General features: G+C 37.2%; 1 protein-coding gene across 2 annotated transcripts; it reads left to right on the forward strand.

Annotated features, from left to right (window-relative positions):
- Positions 1-112: 112 nt before the first annotated feature.
- On the forward strand, positions 113-26,529 carry LOC134663692 (protein bark beetle). Of its 2 annotated transcripts, XM_063520142.1 has the most exons (14): positions 113-829; positions 13,332-13,495; positions 13,617-19,831; positions 19,923-20,134; positions 20,385-20,520; positions 20,607-20,826; positions 20,945-21,070; positions 21,296-21,325; positions 21,929-22,190; positions 22,657-22,858; positions 23,369-23,501; positions 23,587-23,707; positions 23,793-24,420; positions 24,670-26,529. In XM_063520142.1, exons 1-14 carry the CDS (start codon positions 476-478, stop codon positions 24,942-24,944), a joined length of 9,078 nt encoding a protein of 3,025 aa, XP_063376212.1. In that variant the 5' UTR covers positions 113-475; the 3' UTR covers positions 24,945-26,529. The 2 variants fall into 2 exon arrangements, with proteins under 2 accessions (XP_063376212.1, XP_063376221.1); XM_063520151.1 differs by lacking the exon at positions 21,296-21,325 and having other exon boundaries at positions 114-829.
- The last annotated feature ends 69 nt before the right edge of the window (positions 26,530-26,598 follow it).

Genomic DNA, 26,598 nt, shown 5'->3' on the forward strand with positions numbered 1-26,598 from the left:
GTGCGTCCCACAATGACCTTGGTGCGGTGCGATAGTGTGTTAGCAACTTAAAGAACGCAAGTTTGTATATGTGTGCGTGCAACGATGCGAATTGCGACTGGTCGAGCCGCAGAGTGCGTAGTGGTAGGGAGGAGGCTTTGAATCGAGAGGGAAGAAGGGAGGGCAGCGGGAGGAAACTAAACTACTCAAAACCGGCCAAACGACTTGTTCAACGGTCGCACGGTGGCGCGCGTTTTCGTTAGGTTTTTCTTTGACGTGCTTGTAATTCCACCCCACCTTTGTTTCGGTATGAATTGTTTTGATACAGTTTTTACAATTGATACGATAAAAACTATTTATAACTAAATACTGAAGATGATTTAAGTTATTACGTGTAATTTTTACCTGTTCAATGTTTGGATAGGTGTTAAAATAGGTTGCGGGCAGGTGAGGAGCGACAATAAAAGTGAAATGAATATTATGTTCAGTTAGCAAAATGGAGTGCTGTAAGGATACGGGAGTTCAGAAGAGACATAGTCAATTCAGTGACACAAAGTACAAGTGGAGGACGGCAGTGTTGATGGTGTTGTGTTGGGTGTGCGTAAGTGGACAAGAGTTGGGATACAGTGAAACGGATCCTTATTTGTTGAACAAGTCGTTGGGATTGACGGAATTGGCGGGCGGGATCGTGGCCGGCGGACGAACTGTATGGAAAAGCGAAGGTAGTCCGTACCTCCTCCGAGATGACTTGCTGGTGGAAAGGGAAGCGGAGCTGGTCGTGGAGCCGGGAGTTGAAGTGCGATTTGCACCTATGATTGGCATCACCGTGCGCGGAAGATTGATAGCTGTGGTAAGTTGCTCGTGATAAAACTTCTTTTCATAGCATTCACGAGTCGTGAATGCTATGAAAAGAAGTTTTTTTTCTATGACTTATCCTTTACTAACTTTACTTTAATACATTGCTTGCATCGCTTAACTTTAATAGCTGTGAGCTAAACGCTGTGTAGTATGTTGCTAAGTAGTCCTGTAATACGCTCCAACAAAGTATTTACTACCTATGTTCGTTTTTTTTAGCATTAGAAAGAACTTGCAAGAAGGTAAGCGATTTTGGCATGTCTTTTAATTTAAAAACGCTTTTTAAAAATCAAAGACTATTACTTCTGAAAGCAGGAGAATATAAATGATCGTATTAGATTCATAATTGTTACGTATTTGCCGTAACTTATTTTTAAAATGTGTTTTTCAATTAAAAGACACATCAAGATTGTTTACCTAATTTCTAATGCTAAAAAAAACGAAGTATAGTTACCGCAATCCGCGCTTATTATAAACGTGATCGAGTACATACAAAAGTAAATTAGTTGGTAATTAGTTGTCATTACCTATCATCCTTAATGCTTTCCTTTAATCATAAAGACGAAGGACTGGACATTAGCTTGTTAGTAGTAGTAGGTACTTACTAATTTTTCTATGTAGGTACTTTAGTTGCTTTTCATGTTTAAAAACTTTAAAAATTAAGTCTAATTAGCAATTTCAGCAAGAAAAATCTGATCAGACTCTGATTGGATTGAAGTCCATACTTAACTGTATTTTATAATGTAAATAAACAAAATAGTATTTTTTTCTTTTCCCTACTGACATTTTATGTGTACCTATAGTCCTCAAGTCGGCATGTCGTTCATCATCATCACCTACGCCGACTGTACATTATTGTAATTTTGTGTATTTTATCATTATTACGGAATAGGTATTTACAAATTTACAATACTACTAAGACCAAGCATCTACTAGCTGCTTCTCATGATATTATATTTTTGCATTACCTATGCTTGACGTAATGACACGTTACTTGTTTTAAAGTTGCCTACTTCATACAAGAACATGATAAAACAAAGTAAGGAAGCCCAAGTTGTACCTATTACAGCTGCAGTGATTACAAAATACACAAACAGGTACGATTCCCCACAAAAACTGGTCCGCTCATATTGATCGAAGCAAGCTCGATAACAACAAGCACTTGATAAATTCCACTATGTCCTGATTACGGCACGTACCTACGGTACTGATAAGAACATATGTGGCACTCATTCACCTGTGCTATTGAGTTTTTCACCTGTTTGTGTGCCAAGTGCAAATATTTAATGCAAATATTTTAACTGTATTCAAGACTGGACCCCTATTCGACAAGCGACGTTTGACGTATCGTGTTGATCTCCCGTTGATGTGGGAAAAATCATAAGTTCTCGAATACGTACAATGTCAAAATTTGACATTAACAATCCACAGTTAGGGTGACAAGCAAACCAAACCGAACCACCCTTAGCTTAGAGTTGAGTTTTGGTTGTACCAAATGATATTATCCACCGTTGATGGAATCAACACTCAGTATGGAATAAAATCAACTGTTGATTTGACGTGGATGCGAAATCTGACAGTTGTGCATGACGAATTTGGCCCCTGGTTTACTTACAATTATGTTGCGCGACATAGGTCTGCTTTCGCAAAATATCTCTTTTATGCCTAACACTGATGTCACTGAACTGGCAATAAAATTATCTCCTACCTATAAGACAGTTTGGTTTGAATACAAGTAGCTAAACACAAGAACGTTTTAATAGCCTTTACAAAGTTGTTAACTTGCAATAATTCTTACGTGTAGATTTATGCATTTTGGATAATATCACATGAAGCCGTAAAAGTTTACGTAGACTTAAAATTCAACGCACGCATTACACAATACACAACACTCCTTAACATATTGGGTATTGGGTACGTATGTATAGACTGACTACCTTCTGTGCGAGTTGTGAGTCGCAACTTGCGACCCTCATGTGTCCGTCTCACCTGGCGAGTAAAGAGAATATCCGTGAAGGGGGAAAACAAAGCCGCAATGAACACGTGCGTGGCTACAGCCAATCAACCGACATGGCAGCTCTGACCCAAATAAACTAATCACTGCCTACGCTATCAGACCCATTAGCCAATTTTACCATAGATTTGGCATATTATGATTTTAGTACCGAAAGTCTCCAGAAAAATATGCAATAAAGGGTCATTGAATCAAAATGCTCGGCTTATGGGACGTTTTACTTTCGCATTCCATTGGCATTGTGCCAATAATAGGCATATAATTCACCGGTGAGTACGAAGTGGTGAAACTATGAAGGAATAGTCCCTCAAATCTTATATTAGGTCAAGAGTGAATCATTGATAATTAAACGAGCAACACGTGTTAATGAAGGCAGCTGATGCGTCAAAAAGCGCCGCAGCTGACCGAGGCTGACCCGGGCCGGGCCCATGCGACATCCTCCCGCTAATTCAATCAGCAAGACAAATCTCTCCTCGAGAACCCACCTATTTAGTGATAGCAAACATCCTGAGGGATTTCCGAGTCAAATGGTCTGTCATATTTTCGACAACTTGGTACGTATTCTAATTCGCATATTTTTGAGATTCACTGATGATCCAGATTTCATTTCTGTGAACGTCGGATGAAGAAGTGCAGTCAGAAGAAAGGTTTATGACTCATAATTTATGAATCAAATTAAATGCAATTAAAACTTGCGCAATACGTAATTCCCGATTATGATTACTTAATCTTCTCATCGAGTCTTCTAAGAAACGGTGTTGTTTCCACGTTATTTCTTATTAGATCACTCCGACTCTAACTTCCTTGCAATTTCACCTCTCACCTAGATGCAAGTCACTTCTCGTGTCATTATAGAAAATGAACATGAAACAGAACGGACTGACTGAATTATCCATGTCGGATTACATTTCAGCGTGGAATCTTGATTTCGCAGTCAGCAAGTTTCTAGTGAAATTAAGCACCTTATGTAGGTAATATACAAACAATTTATTTGTATAAAAAAAGTCTACTTTGGTGTAAAACAAAAGCAACGATTACAAGAAGTTAGCGATGAGAAAATGGATTATTTTTATTGACTGATTTAATAATACATACTTATTCGCGTGAGCACCTATGGTGTGAACGTTATGAACTGATAGAAGAATATACCTACGCATACTATCTTAACCAACATAGACACACCTTTTTTTTCCTACCCGTAGTTCTCATACTTAACCAAGAAGCATGAAACAAGAGATTTGAAGATACAATGGATCATAAAATGAGACCGTTATACCGCTGAGATCTAAGATGCCATGCCATCGCCATTAAGTAGAACCGAAAGGATTTTATTTAAATCGTAATGTGTTTCTACAGGTCGGAGCCATTTGTAACATGGTCGTTAAAGAAAATGGCTCCTCCATAATGACGGGTAAACCGCATAACTTTCACTGTTTTGACCGAGGACCACTAGGATTATATTATTGCTTAGTTTATTTTTGATTATCATTACATATATTCATTATTACCAAAAGTCCTAAATATCCTAATGCCTACTTGACTTAGCTGAAAATTAACTAGTATACATCTAGATTTGATTTGATGTTATATCGAACGACGTACCTAAATCTTGCAACATTATCTAAGTTATTAGACAGGGAATCGCTTTATCACAGCAAACGAAAAAACCAAGCTTGTATAATTAGGACCGCTCCTATCAAAATTGTGTCAAGATCTGTAAACAGATAAGCGACAGGCATTGTACTCACCGGCAAAAAATACGAAGTCCCTCTACGTTCGCGATAATATTTCGAAAACATTCCAAGTAAAAGAGTAAGACACGAACCTGTTTTTTCGCATTAACTTAAGTGTGTCAAAGCTGAAGAAACAACTTTTGTCAAAATTAAAGAACAGTGCTTTCTCGTTATCGATAAATTGGGTGCTACGCCTGACAAATACAGTTAACGGTTAACGGTAGCGGAGACTGAACTCGCAGTCCTACGCCTTGGACTCGTAGTAGCCTTGGATGCAAATACCTACTTAGACGCCGGCTCTGAATCATCGACTAGAGCTGCATTTAAACGCTTCTTATTCCAACAGTGCACTTAACTAATTTCTTTAATCAGTGTCTCATTAGTAGGCAACTATAGTTAATTTTATACATATAGGGGTATACTAATAAGAACGTTGACGCAAGAGTTGTTTTCAAGAAGGGTCTTCTGTAATTAAAACCACAAAAGGCTAATAGTACGTAGATATAACTCTTATGTATGTTTCATAAGAGGATACATTAATGACAGGGCAAAACATGTTTGTTTATAGTGAGTATAGTGACCAATAATATGAATTTACGCAGTGTATTATCTATGAGGATATTATTCTCGTCACCTATATTCAATCACTGTAACATAATTATTAAAATGGCTTCCTGACCTACTTACGCATTACCAGTATACATTACGTGTATGTTAAAAAGCCTTCAGAAGTATTCAGGGCACAGGTAACCGGGTACTTTGGCCCGGTGAGCGTATATGTTCCTACTTTCATTAGATACTTATATCTTAACAATCTCCTCACAGTGAGTCACAATATGTTGACACTGTGATATCTGATTCATTCATGGCGTAGTATTACTTCCGTTATTGTTCACATTCTTATCAGCTACTGTTATGCCTATGAAATTCCCTGAAAGATGAGACACCGAGTCTGCAATAAGACAATCATTAGACAAATAAAGATAACTGATTACTAGAAAATGTTCCTTACTAATAACTTATAGAGGGATATTAATTAAATATCACTATAAATATCTTATTTTGTGAATAAAGATTCAGTTCATTTGAAGATGTATATGAATATATATGTCGCAGTCAAAAGTGTAAACTGGTCAAAAGAACTTTTAACCGACAAAAACGGGCAAAACTGCTTTTGACTGAGCATGTTGGTCAAAAGTAGTTTTGCCTGAAAATCATTGGTTAATAGTAATTGTGACTGTTACTATCAGTCAAAAGTACTCGCAGAGATAGGTAGGTTAGGGTTATTTTTTTTGCTACGCCCAAAAAACGAAACTGTTCCCAGAGATAGGTAGGTTAGGGTAATTTTTTTTGCTACGCCCTAAAAACGAAACTGCTGCCAGAAATAGGTATGATTTTCAGGTAAAACTACTTTTGACCAACATGCTCAGTCAAAAGCAGTTTTGCCTGTTTTTGTCGGTTAAAAGTTCTTTTGACCAGTTCACACTTTTGACTACAACATATACAATTCCTTGTCATTTGCTTGCGATTGGCGAGCAAATATACCTATACATATAATAACGCAGTTCCAGTTACAGCTTGAATAAGACCTTCCTTACTACACAAGTCTTGCATAATTCGAGCCAGTCACGTCTTCTTTAGCTTGTGGCATTAAGTATACACTATACAGGCACTAAAGTAAAAGTTACCTACATCAATACCTAAAGTCTGAACAGAACACGTTTTCTTTCTTTGTTGTCATTAAATTGTGGTGTAACCTTGCGAATCAATTCCTTGAGAATTTAGTAAATTGGCTAAAATGTTCAATTGACCGAACTATTGACTCCTTTTTAGGGATCGAATGACACTTTTTTTTTTGCAAATTGGACCAATATATTTTGTCTATGAAATGGCGAGAAGTAGCTATACCTAGTAATAGTAAGCATTAAAAACGAACTACAGTATTTTTTTTAACTTAAACTTATTTTGAAATAAAGGATGCAGTCAATGTTTTTGCTGGTAAACTGCCGGAAAACTGCAGCCGGTGTTATTCGAGTTCAATGTCTCGAGATATCGCTGCGATCTCGTCACGCGGACTGCTATTTGGTAGGTAAGGTACTTGGTTCGTCTCGCTTTGTGCCTACCGTGGCCGTCCCCTAGACCGTGAGGGCAGTGATGAGAAGAAAGCGATTACAAACAAAACATTTCTCTAAAAACGTTAGTCGAAGAAACAGTGATGGATGAACGATGTCGGTTTAAACTAGACAAACCAGATTTGATGAATACATAGAAGAATCTGATGCGTTTACTGTTGTAACTAGTACTGATGTCTACATTTTAAAACTCAATAAATATAAATTTAAAATATGCTGCGAAACTTGCTAACTACTAGACAACAAATAAAGTCAATGAAAGTAATTATGTACCTATAGGTACACGAAAATACGATATACTTTGTACAGATTGTACGAGTATGTACCTCGCATACCTAAAACCTTTAATAGATTGTAATAAGTAATACAGTTTCGCCATTATTGTTGCAACCCAGTGTCAAATATAGACCATCGTGTTTAAATATTGAATCTCTTTTGTAACATCTGCAGTCAGAATAGTTGAATATCTTCCTCATCCAATCTATTTTAGCTCCGGTTTTGAAAGTTCAGGGAGTGTAATGAATGAGACAAATGTACAGTTACCAAGTGCAGTATGCAGACGAGGTTGGTTGCGCAAGAGTTCGCGCAGTCGTGCCCTCCTTCCCGACGACGCCAGGGGAGATTTAGTAAGAAGTTTTCAATTACTTAAGTTAATATCATATTCCGTAGGCTTAGACAATTGCTAGTATAGATAGTAAGTTGGTGAATCAAAACAATCAGGTAATTCTCCGTTTGACCTAAAGGTTGATTGGTAGAGAGAATGCCGTGTGGCATTAAGTCCGCCTTTTGTCACTGTATATTTTTTAGTTTTTTACTGTGCAATAAAGTTTTAATAATTAATAACTCTGTGGTAATGCAATGCGTGTTAAGGAAAACCCTTAAACATTAAGATTCACATTTACTCAAGGTTCAGATTCTGACTAAATATATGTAACTAAAACAGGAAGGCCTTAGGGAGTCCAATTAAATAATACATATAAAATAACGACGAGCGTTAAAATAACATAAAAACCGGGCAAGTGCGAGTCGGACTCGCGCACGAAGGTTTCCGTACCAAAAAGCAAAAAAAAAGCAAAAAAAAACGGTCACCCATCCAAGTACTGACCCCTCCCGACGTTGCTTAACTTTGGTCAAAAATCACGTTTGTTGTATGGGAGCCCCATTTAAATCTTTATTTGTGACGTCCCACGGGTAAAGGTACCTTATGGCGGTTGGCGCTTACGCTATTATTAACGTCGTTCCAATATTATTGCGGCGCTATGCGACGTATGTGCCAGTCGCCATAAGGTACCTTTTATCGTGGAACGCCACATTTTATTCTGTTTTTAGTATTTGTTGTTATAGCGGCAACAGAAATACATCATCTGTGAAAATTTCAACTGTCTAGCTATCACGGTTCGTGAGATACAGCTGGTGACAGACGGACGGACGGACAGCGAAGTCTTAGTAATGGGGTCCCGTTTTACCCTTTGGGTACGGAACCCTAAAAACAATGTTACTTTATAAATTTCTCGTAAGCTATACATACTAAGATTACTAAGGTAAATGTAGCTCGGCCGAGGTATGCAAATGCATGTCTAACGCTCTGGGGATAAACATTCAGGACAATGCCATTGTGTTGACGATTTCTCCACCTGTTGTTACGATCATTGGCCGTCCTGAGACGTATCATTACAACAATTATCGTTACCTTTGAACGGCTTATATGTATAGGTATCTGCTAAATAAGTTGATCTATGTATAGAACGTAGAGTCTGACCAGCGAGTCGTGGCACAAAAAGTATTACATACTTAACTTCACTACAACTATAGTTAATTAGTATGAAGTTAAGTATTATAGTTAGTTAATAGAAGATACGGCAAAATAAAACCACGAAACACTTGAATTTCGTGTTTGCATTTCCTAAAGGAAATTGAAGTTATCCAGCCATTTCTAATATATTCTTGGAAACTAAACTGTTGCTTTCAACGCGATCGCACGTCATTATCCCGAAGCGTAGACAATGCAAAAGAAAACGCCTCCATCGATTCAACTTATTGTCACAGTTTATGGTTTACTTTTTTCGCTCATCGGATGAAGTAGCTCGTTTTGTCACGCTTTTCACGAGCTGAAACAGAGCGCGACGATACTATCTGTTCCCGTACCAAATGTACACTTGCACAGTTCGTGTTTCATGGATTAACTAGATCTAATTCATTACAAAGTTATATCGCAAAAACTTCACCGTAAAATTCAGGATCGAAAGCCTATAGCTTGTTGAGTTTGAAAAAAAAATACACAAACTGCCCAAGTGCTTGCTTGATGTGCAATAAAGGGTTCCGTACCGTACCTGTCATAATCATAATTCATATTAGGCTATAAGATATTCCAGCCACACAGAAGGGTACTTTTACAAATTTAACTTCAACTTGGTAAAACTAATAAACTGATTGGTGATAATACTATAATACTGATAATGATAAAAATATTTTTAGTGAAAGAATTCTTATTTTTGGTAGATATTGTCAGACATACAGGGATACGTCAAAAATATAAGGGTTCTGATTTTTATTTTGTTTCTTTAGAGAGCACCAAAGTAAAACCGGTAACATAACATTAAAATGTTTATGAACACAATGAAGTGTCTACCAGACCTGCCACATTGACTATTGATTAATTTATTTGCGTACCTATTGTAGATAAAATATAAAACGTGGTACTAGCACTGCATACTATAACTCCTGGGTTAACAACCTGGGCACATTGTACGGTGGCACGACACTACCGTGATGCCGCGCCGGACGAGCAGGAAGGATCGTGATATCGTGAGATTCGTGAGCTTGTACACAAAGGAGTATTTAACGGTTGGAATAAAGAACTAGCAAAATCGCTAAAACGATTCTTAAAATATTTATAAATAACATTATAGTGACCGTAATGATAATGACAGATAAATTGCATATTATTTTAAATAAGTAAAAATGTCCTTCTTCACATTGGTATTATGTTATTAAGTACCTCCCAACGTGCAAGATGTGACATTCTTTTATGTTTATATTTATTTTTTGCGTGTCCTTATCTTTACAACAAGAACAAAAACCATATAGTGTATTGTTTATCTACTGACTATTATTTTCGAAACAATGCAATTTGTTTCCTGGATATTGCAACAACTGGACTTCAATTGTTTTATACCAAAAGTTAAAACCACTTGAAACTCAAATCAACGCGCGAATTCACATTCTCATTCCATTGACACTAGCACGCCATATTATTTTGAATGTTAGATGAGAACAATGAACCATTAGGTTGCCTAACAACGTACAAACCCCGCTGTATGTTCAAACCCCGCTGTCGCTAAATTTTTAGGGTTCCGTACCCAAAGGGTAAAACGGGACCCTATTACTAAGACTTCGCTGTCCGTCCGTCCGTCCGTCCGTCTGTCTGTTACCAGGCTGTATCTCACGAACCGTGATATCTAGACAGTTGAAATTTTCACAGATGATGTATTTCTGTTGCCGCTATAACAACAAATACTAAAAACAGAATAAAATAAAGATTAAAGTGGGGCTCCCATACAGCAAACGTGATTTTTGACCAAAGTTAAGCAACGTCGGGCGTGGTCAGTACTTGGATGGGTGACAGTTTTCTTTTTGCATTTTTTTCTGTTTTTTTTTTTGCTTTGTGGTACGGAATCTTTCGTGCGCGAGTCCGACTCGCACTTGCCCGGTTTTTAAAATGTAACCACACCCTACCTACCACCACAGAGCTACCAGAGAGACCTTACTACTCTTACGTATGATTTAGCATTTACCTATTCCTCATTCAACTAGTTATCCCTTATCTTTTGGGAAGGACTACAGGAAAGACGTTAACATAGTTTTGTTTAACTTGACCCAGTTCAATAGGTGGCCAATTACATTTCAATGGTGTGACGCAGACACAGTTTTTGATATTCATGTCCATTTTATGCATATGATTCTACCATAGCTATATAAACTACACATATTTACAGGTTATTACTATTAGTAGGCCTTATCTGGCAGTTGGAAGGTCTACAAATGGTCAGTTAAGTGTTAAGCGTATCTCTGTAGGTGCATTTACGTTATCGCGCATACTTCAGGGCTTTATATGCCTGACCAACGCTTCGTGTTCTTCCAGACTGAAATAAATTACGTAGCACAGAGAACAACCTATCTACCAAAAAAAATCGTAGAAAGAAGCAAAACATAAACTAGAACGCAACGCTAGCGTTTATCTATACCTGTCCTTATACAAAAATATCTTGACAGTCCTTGCCGCACATTAAAATACCTATGTAGCTTTATAATAGTTACCTTATTGTCCGTCCACGGTCGTCGCATGTTCGCCACGCTATTCTATACTTACTTACTTAAAATTCCACGCACTGTGTTCCCACCAATTCTTTGTACACCGGAAGTCTAATGCGTAAACTCTGGAATCTTTCGACCGTTGATGTTCACTCAATAATGTCACGAACGAGGACGGAACATCTCTTATGTTTCAAGCCTTCGTAACTTTGTATGCCGCACAGTAAAACTTAACCGATAACAAAGTTGAATTCTCTGTGTTTGTTAAATGTTATTAGTATGAGTATTTAAGTATTAATAATTTACGGCAGAAAACTGATCAGACGAATATCATAATCATAATTATTTGTGCGCGGAGTTCCATTCCATCCATGTGGTCATCAACTTGTAATCCGATCCGATATAAAGAAACAACTAAGTAACCTTCCCAAAGATGTCGCTTAACTATTACGTTAGGCAGAGCAGAGACCATGATTATTTACATTTTTTGTTGTTTCTTACTCGTAGTAAACGGTTTATCATAGCTTGTTAGATTAGAATAGATAAGATAATTTAATGATTTCTGGTGTATATGATGTAGGAATCGTATTATCTATAAGTGCGCCGTGCGTAGCAGAAGCAATCAATGCTATATTATCAGTTAAAACAAAAATATATATGAGCAAGTATTGGTTTTCATAAAAAGTATCTTATTAGCTTGAAAAACTCTTCTTACTAGAAAGTAAAGGTGAGAGTTAAAGACTCGTTTTTATATTACCCAACATTTTTTGTGAGTCATCATTATGTCTCGATCTCGATGACTTTAAAGGCGTCCTTGCCCCGTCCTTTCAACCCGCCGTGCGGGCTGTGTCGGTGTGAGATTTTTTTTGTGTATTTTGCCGTTGGTGGCTAACCACGCGGAACTATTTAACGGCCGTCTGACGACCTGCCTTAAAATTTAAATTACGCGAACTGATCGTTATTTTAAATAATACATACCTACTAATTCCTTTAATAAAAACCGAAATCTTTTTTTTTTCATTACTGCAGGAAAATTAGGATTTAGGATATTAAATAGTGTATTTTATGGCAATTTACGTTCGCTTTAAAATACATGTATACATATGTCGTATAGAGACATGCTAAAACATATCAACTTTAAATAGACAAGACCAACCACAAGACAACTCAAGATAATAAAAAAATGAAATTTTTGATTATCATTCTAATTCTACCTACCCTTTACGTCTGAGCAGACTTTTGTCTACATCCCGGGAATGTCATAACATGACACGGTCGCATTCCTGTACAATTTCGCATTGTAACAGTTGGTAGCCAGCAGTTCGTGACGGTATGAATAGGGATGCATGAAAAGGCAGGAAGCCATATCTAGCGTGAAGTGCAAGGGCGCATCGACGCGTGCGCAGGGCTATATCCCATCACTTGCGGAGTACATGGCCACAGGCAGACCAGTATAAGTGTCATCTTCAATACGCACAGTTTTTACTGAATTCGGGGTCAAATTATACTAGGATTACCTTAGTACAATTGAAATGTTTTGTAAATTAATAGAAAGGTATACGTCGATATAGCCAGTACGTGGGTTGCCGGATGCCGATGCCGGCCGCCCATCGCGCCGGTGTGTATGATGTCACGCTGCTAACAACCTCCGTAATCGACTACTGTTTTGGGTTATAAATGTAGGCAGTATGTCATTAAACTCTGACATATTCTAACAGCAGTCTCGTTCAATTTAGAACATTGCCTGATATCTTATAAAAACTTATTTCGATTTCAACTAAATACTTACGTTAAATACAAGAAGTCAAATCATCACTATCATCAGTGTCTCAAAACACACCATCCCTCCTCTCTCCCCTCAACGGAAATAATACAATACGAATCTGCAATAGCGGACATTACAGAAACTTACTAGGTTAGGTCGTTCGAAGAGATTGCAAAAAAACGGTGTCCGAATTGTACTTCCGTCTCCGTCTATTCTTCTAGTCAATGGTCAGTCTTTGTTACCGCTTGAGTTAATCCTTTGAATGGAATTATTGAGAAACTGAAAATAACAATACAAACTATTTCAGAAACTAAGGGTTTGAGTGCAATCGTAATTTTGGGTCAAGATACTAGTACGATTCTACAGTAGGCAGGTGCAATAAATTTCTAATTAGACCTTAAGTATGGCCTTACTTACGGCAACTTAACCACTTATCAGCCCGCCCGTTAGCTTGATTACCACTATACCTCTAACCACTCCTGTACACTGTACTTACAGCCTTTCTCGAGCGGAGGGTAATTGTATGTTTTGTTTCATTCCAGGGTGCAAATCAAAATGGTATTACCTTTACAAGCACCGAAGAGCCTCCTAAGTCAAGCAAACCCATTCCTGATATTCGGCTAGTCGACGGACCTTCGATATTAGCAGGAAGGGTGCAATTGTTACATCGAGGTCAATGGAGATCTGTCTGTACCAATTCTAGAAAGTAAGTAGCTTTGGTAGCTGTTGTATTTATTTACCCCATAGTAAATGAAGGAATATATTATTTGGAAAAGTATAACAATTGTTATTCACAACAAATTAAGTCGGATGTCTTTATTTTTCAGTTGGACCATTAATGACATGGAAACAGCATGCAGACAACTGGGCTTTATGGGCGGGTCATTTTACAATTGGATGGATCGGCAACCGGGTCGACGCGCTCGTCTATTATTTGAGGAACCCAAGTGTAAAGGAACGGAGTATGACCTGTTCCAGTGCGACTGGAACTCGCGTCAATTAGGTTCTGGTGTCTGCGATTACCATCCCGACCTTGCTATTCAATGTTCGCCCCATCACGATGATAATGAACTCGGCAATTCTGGCAGACATTGGCGAGGATTACGTTTTGAAAATGCAGTATATGAAAGAATTCTTACTGCTGCTAACACTTTATACGTACCTACATCCATGTCGAGACTCGAGCATATCACTGTAAGAAACGCTGGTCTAGGAAGGGATAATAATGCTACTAGTGCTTTAGATATAATAGGGGTACCGCCAGTTATGAGAGACATTGAAATATCCAACTCTGCTTTTAACGCAATCAACGTGACGTCACCAAACGCGCCCATAGTAATTAACAACTGCACCATACAAAACAATAGAGGTTACGGTGTCTATGTGAATTCTACGTACGGCATGACCAAGATTGAGAATTGTTTAATTCACGATAACGGTGGGGACGGAGTAAAATATGTTGTTCATGAAATGAACATAGACGAGAAGTTTGATCGAAGCGAAATATTTGATCTCTGTACAATGGCTTCTACACCTAGTCAGACGTTTCCTATACAGATGACTGTAGAACAATCGAGATATTCAAATATGGAACGAGATTGTGAACAGAAATTTTACACGAGAGCTGATCATGTTTTAACTTTAAGCTTTCTTAAAATTATAACGAGTCGCAATGACACTGGAGAAGTATTTGTTTACGACGGATTAACTCTGAATGATAAACTTCTAGTATCATTTAGCTTGAGAAACTACTCAAGACCACAGAGTGTGACGTCGACAAGAAACCGAATGTATGTACGATTTAAAGCTAATACAAGAACCGATATAACGGGTTTTCTAAGACTGACTTCAGGTGTGAACAAAGTGTATGATTTAAATGTGACTGATACAATTATTTCTGATAATAATGGCAGAGGAGTAGTTATAGAAAATTTAAGATCGCAAATCCATATACACCGAACATCGATATCAAATAACAATCACGTAGCAGGATTGCAAGTTGTAAATGGAGCTGGAGATGTGAATGTAACTGAAAGTAGAATTTCTTTTAACCAAGGCGATGGTATAAATATAACAGTTACGGGTGGTAACAGAAACATATCACGAAGCATATTGAGTTCTAACCAAGGCTACGGTATCGCTGTATGGATTAATAATACTCAAGAAACTGAATACCTCCCAACAAACCAAACGACGGTTATTGAATATTCTGAGATATTTAAGAATCTTGATGTGGGTATTTTACATGGTAATTTCTGTAGAGACAGTTGGATCAATATTACTGGAAATTGGTTTAATATGAGCATGGAAAGTACAATCGATATATCTACCTGTTGGAGATTGATCATGCCAAAGAAACCATTAAATTTACAAATTGGTCACAATCGTTTTTACCAAAGTCAGAAGGTGCCTATAAAGATACAACCAGCTCTAAATATTATTGGACGAATAGAATATAATTATTTCGAACATGGTGAATACGGTGCTCTTGTTATCTTAAATAGGATGGAGGGAAAACACATAGAGGAGTTCGAAATACTGCCTGCTCAGTTTAACATACAGCACAATTATTTCTTTGGTAATAAAGGACCTTTTGTGGTGAATTTGGGACTATCGCCATACAGCGATCTTCAGTACATATTATTCTCCAGAAACTATCTAAGAGACAATAAAGTGAGGGAACCATTTGAACCCCTGGAAGGAGTATCTTCCCGTTTAACACCGAGAAGTCGAGTAGCTGCCACAATTGTACTAGCTTCCAGCAATATTGACGTGTACAGGAATATTATTAACAATCCTGAGGCACAGTATGAGATTGGTTCTCATGTTGAAGATCAAAGCAAAATTTTAAATTGCACATACAACTGGCTCGGTTCGGGCGAAGAAGAAAAAGTCTATAATAGACTATTTCACAGAAAAGACCGATACAATTTAGCAAAGATTAGTTACATGCCTTATTTGCTACATAGTAGCAATCCTGGTGCAACACAAATTAATTATAATCAACTATATGTCCCACAATTTAATATTCCTGGTACTTTTACGGTTGGTGGAGAAGTGGAAGGGATAGAAATACTACGACCCGGAGAATACGATGTAGACAAAGATATTAATGTACGTCCTGGCGGCAAATTAGTAATACAATCCGGAGTTACATTAAAGTTCCCTCCAGCTATAGGTATGATGATAGCAGGAAAATTAGATGCAAGAGGGAAGCGACCCAGTGATATAACATTTACTCTTAAAGAAGAAGTCATTATGACGAACGACAGTGTTTACGAAACAGATCCAGAAGTCGAACCAACTACACCAGGATATTCAGAACCAATAGTGCCTATTCGACTCTTGGGTGGCAGGACGCAGCATGAAGGAAGACTGCAAGTAAGAATTAATGACAGGTGGGGTACCGTTTGTAATTATAAATGGAATGTAATCAATGCTGCTCTTGTCTGTCACCAGCTTGGATTAGCGTTAAATCCTAATGATTGGTTCCTCGAACCAAGTGAAATACCTTCTGCTGGGATGACTGAAGATGTTATTTTATCTAACGTCGAATGTACGGAATTCGATGATGATATAACGAAGTGTAAAGCAGAAACGATGGAAAACTTCGAAAATTCGTGTTCTCATGAAAATGATGTGGGAATTCGCTGCTACGAAACCAGTTGGGCTGGAGTAAGGTTCAGTGTTATCTCAGAAAGATCAGATTTACAGTATGTCAGTATCGAAAAAGCGGGACTTCTGGATTATTCATCTAATACTTTCAAACCTGCACTGCAATTGGATTTTGCCAGACATGGATTAGAAAGTGTAAAAATTGCTAACAATTATCATGATGGGTTAGGTATTATATATTCCGATTTGTACGGTGCTGACGCTATAAATACCGTTCGTAATTCAGAATTCAGTAATAATAGAGGCAGTGGTATAAGCTTCAAACAACTTGGCTTGAAGGTGTATAGTTCAGTCATAGAAAATAACAACATTGCTGGTATATCTCACAACCCTCACATACCCGGCTTGCAACAAAGAGAAATTGCTGGCTGGTTTAATTTAGATCCAGGCTTCAATATGGACGAATCAAATTACCATCCGATCATGTTACCTGAATTTGAAACCGATATAAGTTTAGCAAACGGAGAAACGCGGCATATTGTGTTTACTAAACATTACGATGAAAATATCGTAAAAACGTACAACATCAAATGCAATCCAGGATATGTTCTTGGACTTCAACTTTTAAACCCGATCCACAATTTTTCGACAGAAATTATATGCATATATGATTCACAAAATATAAACGAAGCTAGTACAAAGTGGTGTCTTGATCGTGATCTATCCACATTTCCTACAACAAGCAACAGTTTCGGTGTCGTGCTTACATATGAAAGTGGAAAGACTGCTCTAGGAGGTGTTGTGCTCGTTGTCAGCACTATTATTGCACCTGTACAAAATCTACGAAATAGAATTGTCAAAGGACCGGTGCCAACACTTCAAGTTGCTAATACCAAAATAAAAGGTAACACGAAAGGTATCAGATCTCTGTATTACAACAGGTACTTAAACGAGCTTGGTGATCACTTTTTACGAAAAGCTAACGAAACCATTAAAATTATCAATTGTGAAATAGCACACAATAAAGAAGAAGCTGTGTATATCAATACGCCATTTTGGGATATTCACGATAGCAACATAACCGAGATAACGATTATGATTAACAGTAGTTTGATAACAGACAACGGAAAAGGAATTTATCACTTCGCCCGTGATTTGAGGAGTTCTAATAACTTGTATCACTATATCCTTCAAGACAATACCGTGGAACGGAATAAACTAGGAGGTTTTGAAATAAGTCTGCCTTATGTATGGCAATATAATGAAAATTTCACACATTCGGTTTATATGAACAATAACACTTGGCGCTCCAATCAAAATTTTGGTCTCTCTATTGATGGCCACTTTGCAGAAGTTAACGTAACAAAAAACGTATTTACTAATAACAATTGTAAAACTGGATGCATCGCTGTTCGCGGTATGGAAAAGAAAATGAAAGTTGACGGAAACCTGATTGAACGGAACAATGGTCAATTCATGGTTCAATTCTTTATGGATAGCCAAAGCGAAATCATGGGACTCGTGTACGCAGTGTTCATTTATAATCAAGTAAAAAATAACAAACCTGCGTATCAACTAACTCGAGGTTCATTAGTCAAAAGTACTGATCCCACGTATGCACTCGGTTTTAAAGGAATTCAGAAAGTTAAAGTCAGCAGAAATTTGTTTGGCAAGAACGATCTACAATATACTCTGCTGGCTGGTATCAAAACAGCCAAGACAAATAATTTACTAGACGTTACCGAAAATTGGTGGGGAAGTTCGGATGAACAAGAAATAAAAAGACAAATATTCGATTTTGATGATTGGAACAATCATGCTATTGCTACTTATTTACCGTACTTGCTAGAAGATAACTTTGATTCTAGTTTATCAGTTTCCTTTAGCCCTCAGACCCCCATAGATGTCAATAACCTTGGCGGCCGACTCACGCAAGATCTTACCATTGAAGCTCGCATTGCTCCATATATAGTAAAGTCGGACATAACAGTTATGCCCGATGTAACACTAACTATTACCCCAGGCGTAATACTAGAATTTCCTCCAGATGTTGGAATTTTGGTCATGGGCACACTCCAAGCAATTGGCCATGCTCAGTTGCCTATATTAATGAGACCACTAAGAATATCAAATAATGCTGAAAGTAACAGAATTGAAAAGAGGGATATCAACCACTATTCTTCCTACAACCATAAACAAAAAAGGCAATTAGAGACTCTCATGGTGCAAGACTCCATTAGACTATGCACGGGGCGTAACTGTTCAATCAATGATAACCTTTTGGAGAAAAACCACGAGGGTTTCTTAGAATACTACAATCGTACCACATTGCAATGGGTACCTATGTGTGACAATCGCTTTACTGAAAGAAATGCTCAAGTGGTTTGTAGAGAACTAGGCTTTGATCCAATAAACGTATTCTTCGCACACGACAGACGAGTAGAATATCACAGCAACTCCTTATCCCGCATATGGTCCTGGCCCGAGCCTTTGCAATGTGTTGGTACTGAGGAACGTTATGAAGACTGCCCTATAAGATTAAATGGACAGCTGTACGGTCATCGACATGAATGTAAATGGGACTCTGAATACGTATTCATACATTGTGGTAAGAGAAATTTAGACGAGTCTTTAGAATATTGGGGAGGCATAAGATTTGCTTACCCCGAATTCGAATATTCTCTTTATGAACATAGAATTCATGATCATCATACTCACGAAACCATGAAGAAAGTAGAGAGTGCTTTAGAACATGTTCACATAACTGGCGCTGGTGTTCTTCACAATGAACGCTCACCTGCAATTCAAAGTATTGTTAAAAATCCACGAATAAGAAACGTAAACATTAGTCAGTGTGCCTATCACGGCATAAACATTGTGTCTCCCACCGATTCGATCGACATGATGTTCAATACTGTAAATGATGTCTTAGGTGAAGGGCTCAGCGCAATATCGATGACTGGAGAAGGTAGGGAGTCTGAAGAGTCCAGCTTTACACCATTAAAGGATCTGAATCTTCCGTATCACATGTTTTCTCTCGTTGATATCTGCGACAGTAGCAAAGTTATTACAGTTGAGGAGAGAGTCATTATTTATTACAAGTATGACAACAATCCTGTAAATTGTGTCAAAATATTCAAAAGCATGTACAGAGTAAAACCATTTGGATTTAGACTTCTGCAATTCAACTTGTTCAATCATACAATGAACTACGGAAAACGAGATTCGTTAACTTTATACGACGGAGATATTTACAATATAACAGCTCCTCAAATTGGATATTTAGAAAATGGATCTCCAGATGAAAAGAAACTTTTTAAGACTGCCGGGGCCAGTTTAAGTATAAAATTGTTCGCTAATGGCGCATCCTCGGTTCATGGATTCATTGCTGAAATAGTCACCCTGCCTATATCTTCTATTGGATTCAGTAAGTGTATTATGTTTATTACTGAATACTTAGATTATAGCACTATTTTCATAATTTCAATCTTTTATGAACATTTGTATTTTTCTTTAAGGTCGTGACGTGCATCATAATATATCTAGCAGTGTATTTACAAAGAACAGAGATGGCGCTATAAGTTATACTTCAGTGGGCGAAGTAAACCCTCTTGTCGATATTACTAGAAATGAACTTGTAGATAACTGTCTCAAACTTTATGGCAACTTTACGTCGTGCCAAGCCGCAGTGAGACTTGACGTCCAAAATACCCAGACCTTTGTATTCCGAGTAAGTCTATGCACTTAAACTAAGTATATTATATTTATGTTTCTTGCACCATTTTTGAGAAAAGCACTGTATTAGACTCGGCTGGAAGGCAACTTGCTGACTTCGGATTCAACTAAACGGACTCCCAAGGTCATCCGTTTAAAACGAATCCTCAGCCTGCAAGTAGCTACTTCCGAGCCTCTACAATAATGTACTCTTTCTCTTACAAAATAAGTTTCAAAAATCGTAATCAACACAACTACATTTTCAGCATAACTTGGTACGCGGCAATGTTGGTGGCTTGGCTTTGAGAGCTGACTCCAGAAGTTCTGCTACTTCGTTACGAGGATGGATACACAATAATCTGTTTTTCTTAAATCACGACTTACCAAGTCTTAAAGTAGAAGGTGCATATATTCTTCTTTATCTTTTTTTATATTTTCAAACTTGTACAATAACAGTTGTACTAATAATTATTCTATTATGTTATTAGGACGCCAATCATCACCCTACCAAGAAGTCACAATATATAGAAATTATTTCACTCGCAATAATGTACCATTCAAGGATGTAATTGTACTGCGTCAAATTGTCTCCAATTTCACACACAACTACGTTCATCTAAACACCGGCCAGAGAATCCTAGAGGTGGCTGGTTTTGATAAAGTTAGACTGCCTATTTACCAAACTACGTCTCACAACGGATTTTATAAGTAAGTAATATGTTATAATAAATATTTATAGAATATTTGTGTAATTTAATTACATTTACATTACACCGATGTTTCGTAAATTATAACTATTTATAAAGTATTTTGCACATCGTTTCAGAAATTACGCATTAGATCGCGAAGGGCGAGCAACGGTGGTAGCGGGTACCGCAGGACAACATTATGTGGATAATATTTTTTTTAATCCCGACAACGATTACGAAATGATTACTGTTAATAGATCTATGTAAGTATGTAGGTAATCTGGTACTTTCAATTCGAAAGTCAAAATTTTATGAGAAAGTCTTTCCGAAAGACATTTTTAAAAGACCAGAACACTAAGTACAAATTACTGTTGTGTAAAGTTGAATGCATGATATTGATATTATTCAAAAATTTTAATATCCCCTTTGGCCTATATTATAAAATTCTGATTTGCATGTTTCTGTTGCATGGCTGCGCCGGACCATAGCTTTGTTGACTATAATCCAAATGCGATAAGGTAAGTTTCGTTGAAAAAGAAATATAAATCATCATCACTTACCACGTCATTCATCATCATCTAGCACCAAATTATTAACTTCTTTAGATCAACATTATACCATACCTATGCATTTTAGGTAATCATATTATATTGATATTTCAACATTTTTTTTCACTAAATCCTGTTTTATCCCTTATTAAAAACTTGTTCAATATGACATACCTCCATATTCACTTTTTTTACCTCTCAGAGTATGTCATACTATACATACGAGTATAAACTATGGTCATTGGGGTAATTGGTCAATGGTAACAAAATCACCGTTTATTAATTGTTTAGACAAATTATCCAGACGTATTTATATCGTCGATATTTTTTTTATTTCCGAGAAAGCTTTAACCTGATATTTCGATGGATCTTGTTAACCCTACGCTGTAAGCTAACTAATGTCATCTAACTATTAACTATTACATTTCCTGTCATGTGGTCCTTCTAATCGGATCTCATTTAAGGTTAGGAATTAATTGACTGGTCAAGGTTCATATTTGTTTGTGGAGGTTGTGGGTACTCGCTGTATTTATAAAAATGTTGAACACCATTATAATTACGTTTATCTTACAGCGCTCTGGAGCTCTGGCGTACTCGCATTGACGCCAAACATAACTATTGGAGTTACAACGAGACCTTAGCCGTAGCCGGCCGAATTAGAGATCAATCCGATAATCCACTTTTACTGGAAGTGGACTACAGGCCGTACTACATGAACAATTTGACAGTGCTTGGAGGAGGCAAGTGCCCACCCGGTTGGGACGCTGTGGCCGGAACGTGCTTCATGTACATCGGGGCACCAATGACGTTTGCTGACGCTAGCAACTTTTGTTTGGTGAGTCATTTTTGGTAAATCAACTTTTTGTTTTTGTCTCTTCAGCCGGGCTAGCACATGATTGGCGCGACAGTATGTCGCCGGAGATAGACTACCCGTCCCTCTTTAATTAATAGTCTAGGGTAGTCTATCTCGCGGCGAGAAACTGTCGCGCAAATCATGTGCTTGGCCTACTGACGGGGGAAAATAACAGCACAGTTTGTTAAAAGAAGTGGAAGGAAATTTTAATTCTCGCATTTGATCTCGGAAACCGACAATTGGTGAGGTAATACTCGTAGAACAGCTGATAAAGACCTTAAAATGAACGAATAATATATGGTGAAGTTAGTTATATATTAGCTAAAGAAGGTTAAAATTTTTGTTCAGCGCACTTCTTTTTTTAATAATTTGTCAGTATTAATTAATAATTCGTACTTTTCCAAAAAACTTAATCAAAATAACTAAAATGAATGTCCTATCATTTCAGTCTGACAACGCATCCCTACCATACGTGTCTGGCAACTACGAAGCACTGTACAACTTCATCCAAGCCCAAAACCAATTTTTCCAATATGGCGACCGCGTGTGGGTGCAACACATTGACTATCTCACGCAATGCACTTCGTTCGCTATCTCCAGTGTTCAAGTTACTGAATGCAACCAGAAACATGCCTTCATTTGTGAGATTGGTAAGTTTTAGTTAAGAATCAAAACTAAAACAGGGTATTTCGGCACGTGTCATATTCTAGATTATTTTCCTTATGTATTTTGTACAGGGGTAGATTTCAGATGCCTACTAAATTTTACTATAAGTATCTTATAGTTTAGTAAGATACAAGAGCTTATTTGTGGCGTTCCACGATAAAAGGTACCTTATGGCGACTGGCACATACGTCGCATAGCGCCGCAATAATATTGGAACGACGTTAATAATAGCGTAAGCGCCAACCGCCATAAGGTACCTTTACCCGTGGGACGTCACATTTTATTTGTATAGAGTATAGATATATCGCATTTTTGGAAGGATTTCCACGGAAGACCAGCATCAAGGTATCCAAGGTACCTTGACACCAAGCTGAGTGGAAACCTTTACGTTATGAAGTGGTTTTGTGACGTTTATGTGACAATGTGTTAGTTAAGTTTTTGTTGTTTTGTCGTGAATAACTTTCATTTTATTATATTCGCATTTGGTGTTACAGATCCAAAGATCACAATAGACCCCATGGCCTGGCAAGGAGATATGTTGGCGGTGGCTTTTATTGGTATTTTGGCATTAGTTGTTGTGTTGGTTGGCGCAGCCTTGGTCTGCTGGTATTCAAAGTCTAAACACCGGTAAGAATTTTCTCATTTAACTGATTAATCACATTATGCGATTCATTAAATCAGGTACCTAATTTCACGACATTTCAAATTCCAGACATGTCCAGAGGCTAGAACGTCGCAATTCAATTAGGCAGTCACTCCATTCTGTCAGGTCCATCGGCAGCATCAACGGAGGTTTTCCAGACAATACTTATAGGAGAAAACTAACTCAAATGGTACGAGCTAATTAGATCTGGTAGCGAAAACAGCCATTTTACAGAAAAATTAAAATAAAACTAACAAAAATATGGTCTCTTTCAGAGTACTAGATCAACGGAGACTTTAACCAAAGGCTCCGATTATCGAAAGATGCTTGCGTCCACGGCCTCCATGGAGTCTATGGAGAAAAGTCAGTTCAATTCTTCCATGGAAGACACCCAAAGTTATGATATCTATGAAGCTCACAACCCTAACCCGAACATTATGCAACTGAAGCACAGCACGTTTATAAAAAAACCGGCATCACCAGAGTATTCGGTCCCACAAAATAATAACCGCCCATACAATCTGGCATACAAAAACGAAGGCTACAGAGACAATTCGAACGCGACCAGTGGTGCTCCCTCAATGAATACGGTAACCACTGAAGAAATTCCCATAATACATCATCCAGGTGGTCTGCAATCTCCCCAAGATGATGACACATTGTCTCCCACAAGTGATTCGCAATACTTCACATCGGACACATTGCCTTTGCGAGGGAGAACAGATGCCTCAGATCTGAACAATGGGTTAGAGAGACAAGCAAAGTATAGTCCATATGGTGCTCCTAACTTTGGCACACAACCGAAGTTATCTTTCCTTATGGAGCTGAGATCGAAAATGCCTGAGCAGCCGCAACCAGGCGCCATGCCAACTACTACATTTGGGCAGAGAAAGCCTATTACTGGTAAGTTTCACAAAATATCTTTTGTTATACGTAACTATCATATGGTTTGCGGTCACTGAATTGTCAAACGTCAACTTTTGACAATCAGAGTTACCACAAAATGCACACACATAATTAAAACAAGATACTCGTATATAAAACGATAGTTAAAAATACTCAGTTAAAGATTTACCTACCTGATTTTATACCGGGAACTGTCTGCATTATTAAAGAAGAAACCACATTCACGTTTTCTAATTTCAATTGCAGATCAACAGCAGTATTACGAAGACAATTTACCAAGCCCACCGCATCTACCAGTGTATACTCCAGACTTCTCCGACCACATTCCAAGTTACGACTCAAGTCCCCAAGATTTGTCTCGAGAATTCGACGCCTCGCCAACGCCAGGCTTAGTCGGAAGGTCTAAATCTGAAGCGTTACTAGAAACTAATTTTGAGTTCGACGATAACACAGAGTCTAGTTCTTTACCTTTAACTGAAGCGAGCAGAACGTATAGTCAACCTTTAGAGACTGCTATGTAAATTATGTAATAAAATTTACGTGATTGTGTTTCATAAATAATTCACTAAGCGCAAAAGAATAAGAACTGCCATTTAAGACCATTAAGTTTTTACTTTAATAGCAAATGAAATAATGTTAGAAGCAATGAGTTATTGATTGTAGAAGTGATGTAAATAAAGTCCAAGATAAATCGTGCGCCTGAGTTTGACATATGCAGTAGACGGCGCTGTACGGCGCCATATTTTTGTGGTAACTGAATTCTCAGACGACAACTTTTGAAAACCAGTACGAATTTATCTTAGACTTTACACATCAATATAAGATCTATGATTCTTCGGCTAGAAGCGAAGACAGTCATATTGCAGGCAAAACATCATTGATGATATAGTAGGTATTTTGTGTAAGTAGCAATGAATGAAAAGACTGAATGGAATGTATTGGATGATTTCTTGCATTTTTAACATTAATTCACGAGTTAATAGTTAATCAATTTTCAGTATTTTCAATAATAAAAAAATACATATACCTACTTACCTATGTATATGCAACAGGAGTGCCTTACGTTACGAAATGTGTTATTGTATTATGAATTTTATTTCTAATTTTATATTAAGTATTAGACATTATACCTAATTTTATAGATTTACCAGACGTGCACGATCTCAATTAATGAACTACTTCGTTTGTGTAACGAAATTATTATATCATTTGTTTAAATTCAAGAAATTTGTGATAAAAAAATATTCGTATGTTGCCTTAATATGATGCCTTATATTTTTTTTACGTTGAAAAAAAAAAAAGAATTTATACCTACCTATACTTTTTAGGGTTCCGTATTTAAATGTACACTAGGCAATGTGCAATGACCCACAAGACGTAAATGTAGGTGTGTAATGTAAGTAGGTAATTAATTTCATTTTTTATTTTATTTGTATGCTTATATCTTAAGGTTTGTCCGTCCCTACGTAATAAGTAGGTATAATATAATTTTTGATAACATGACTGACAATACAAATTCCATTAATAGATACTAGATAGTCACATAGTCTTTCCCTAACTTTAGATAATCTTTTCTTTTTTTCTTACTATTCTATTCTTGATTTACGCTTACAACATCTCTCAAACTATTCATTAATTTAGATATATTTTCTAGGTACAGTCACCTGCAATAATATGTTGCTCTTTGAAAGCCGCAAAAATATGTAACACGATTTTATGGCTCTACAAATAAGATCGTGTCAGATATTTTTACAGCCTTCGTTGTGACTGTCCCATCGACCACACTGTTAACTGTTCATTGCTGTAACTTGTGCCTTTTGTAATAAGGTCCACCGATGTACAGTTAGGAGTATTGCTGTTTCTACTAGGTACTTACATGGATATGTAAGTGGATATAGAGAGCCATATAGAGAGGATTCTCTATATAATTAGTTCTTTATATGCTCTATTTTCTGTATAATTATATTAACTACTATTAAATCAGAATCATATTAACAAATATATGCTTTAATTGTAAATTGTACAAAACTATATAGACAACAAACATATTGGTATAAGAAAAATAAAAACTTAGTGTTACATGGAGAAATAAAATTTTATATTTTATATGTTGATTTTCATTTAAGTTTAAGATTATTTAGGAACCTAAATTCAAAAACTCGGAGATTTTTTTAT

The sequence above is a fragment of the Cydia fagiglandana genome, chromosome 1 (genome assembly GCF_963556715.1).
Source record: "Cydia fagiglandana chromosome 1, ilCydFagi1.1, whole genome shotgun sequence".
Taxonomy (NCBI): Eukaryota; Metazoa; Arthropoda; class Insecta; order Lepidoptera; family Tortricidae; genus Cydia; species Cydia fagiglandana.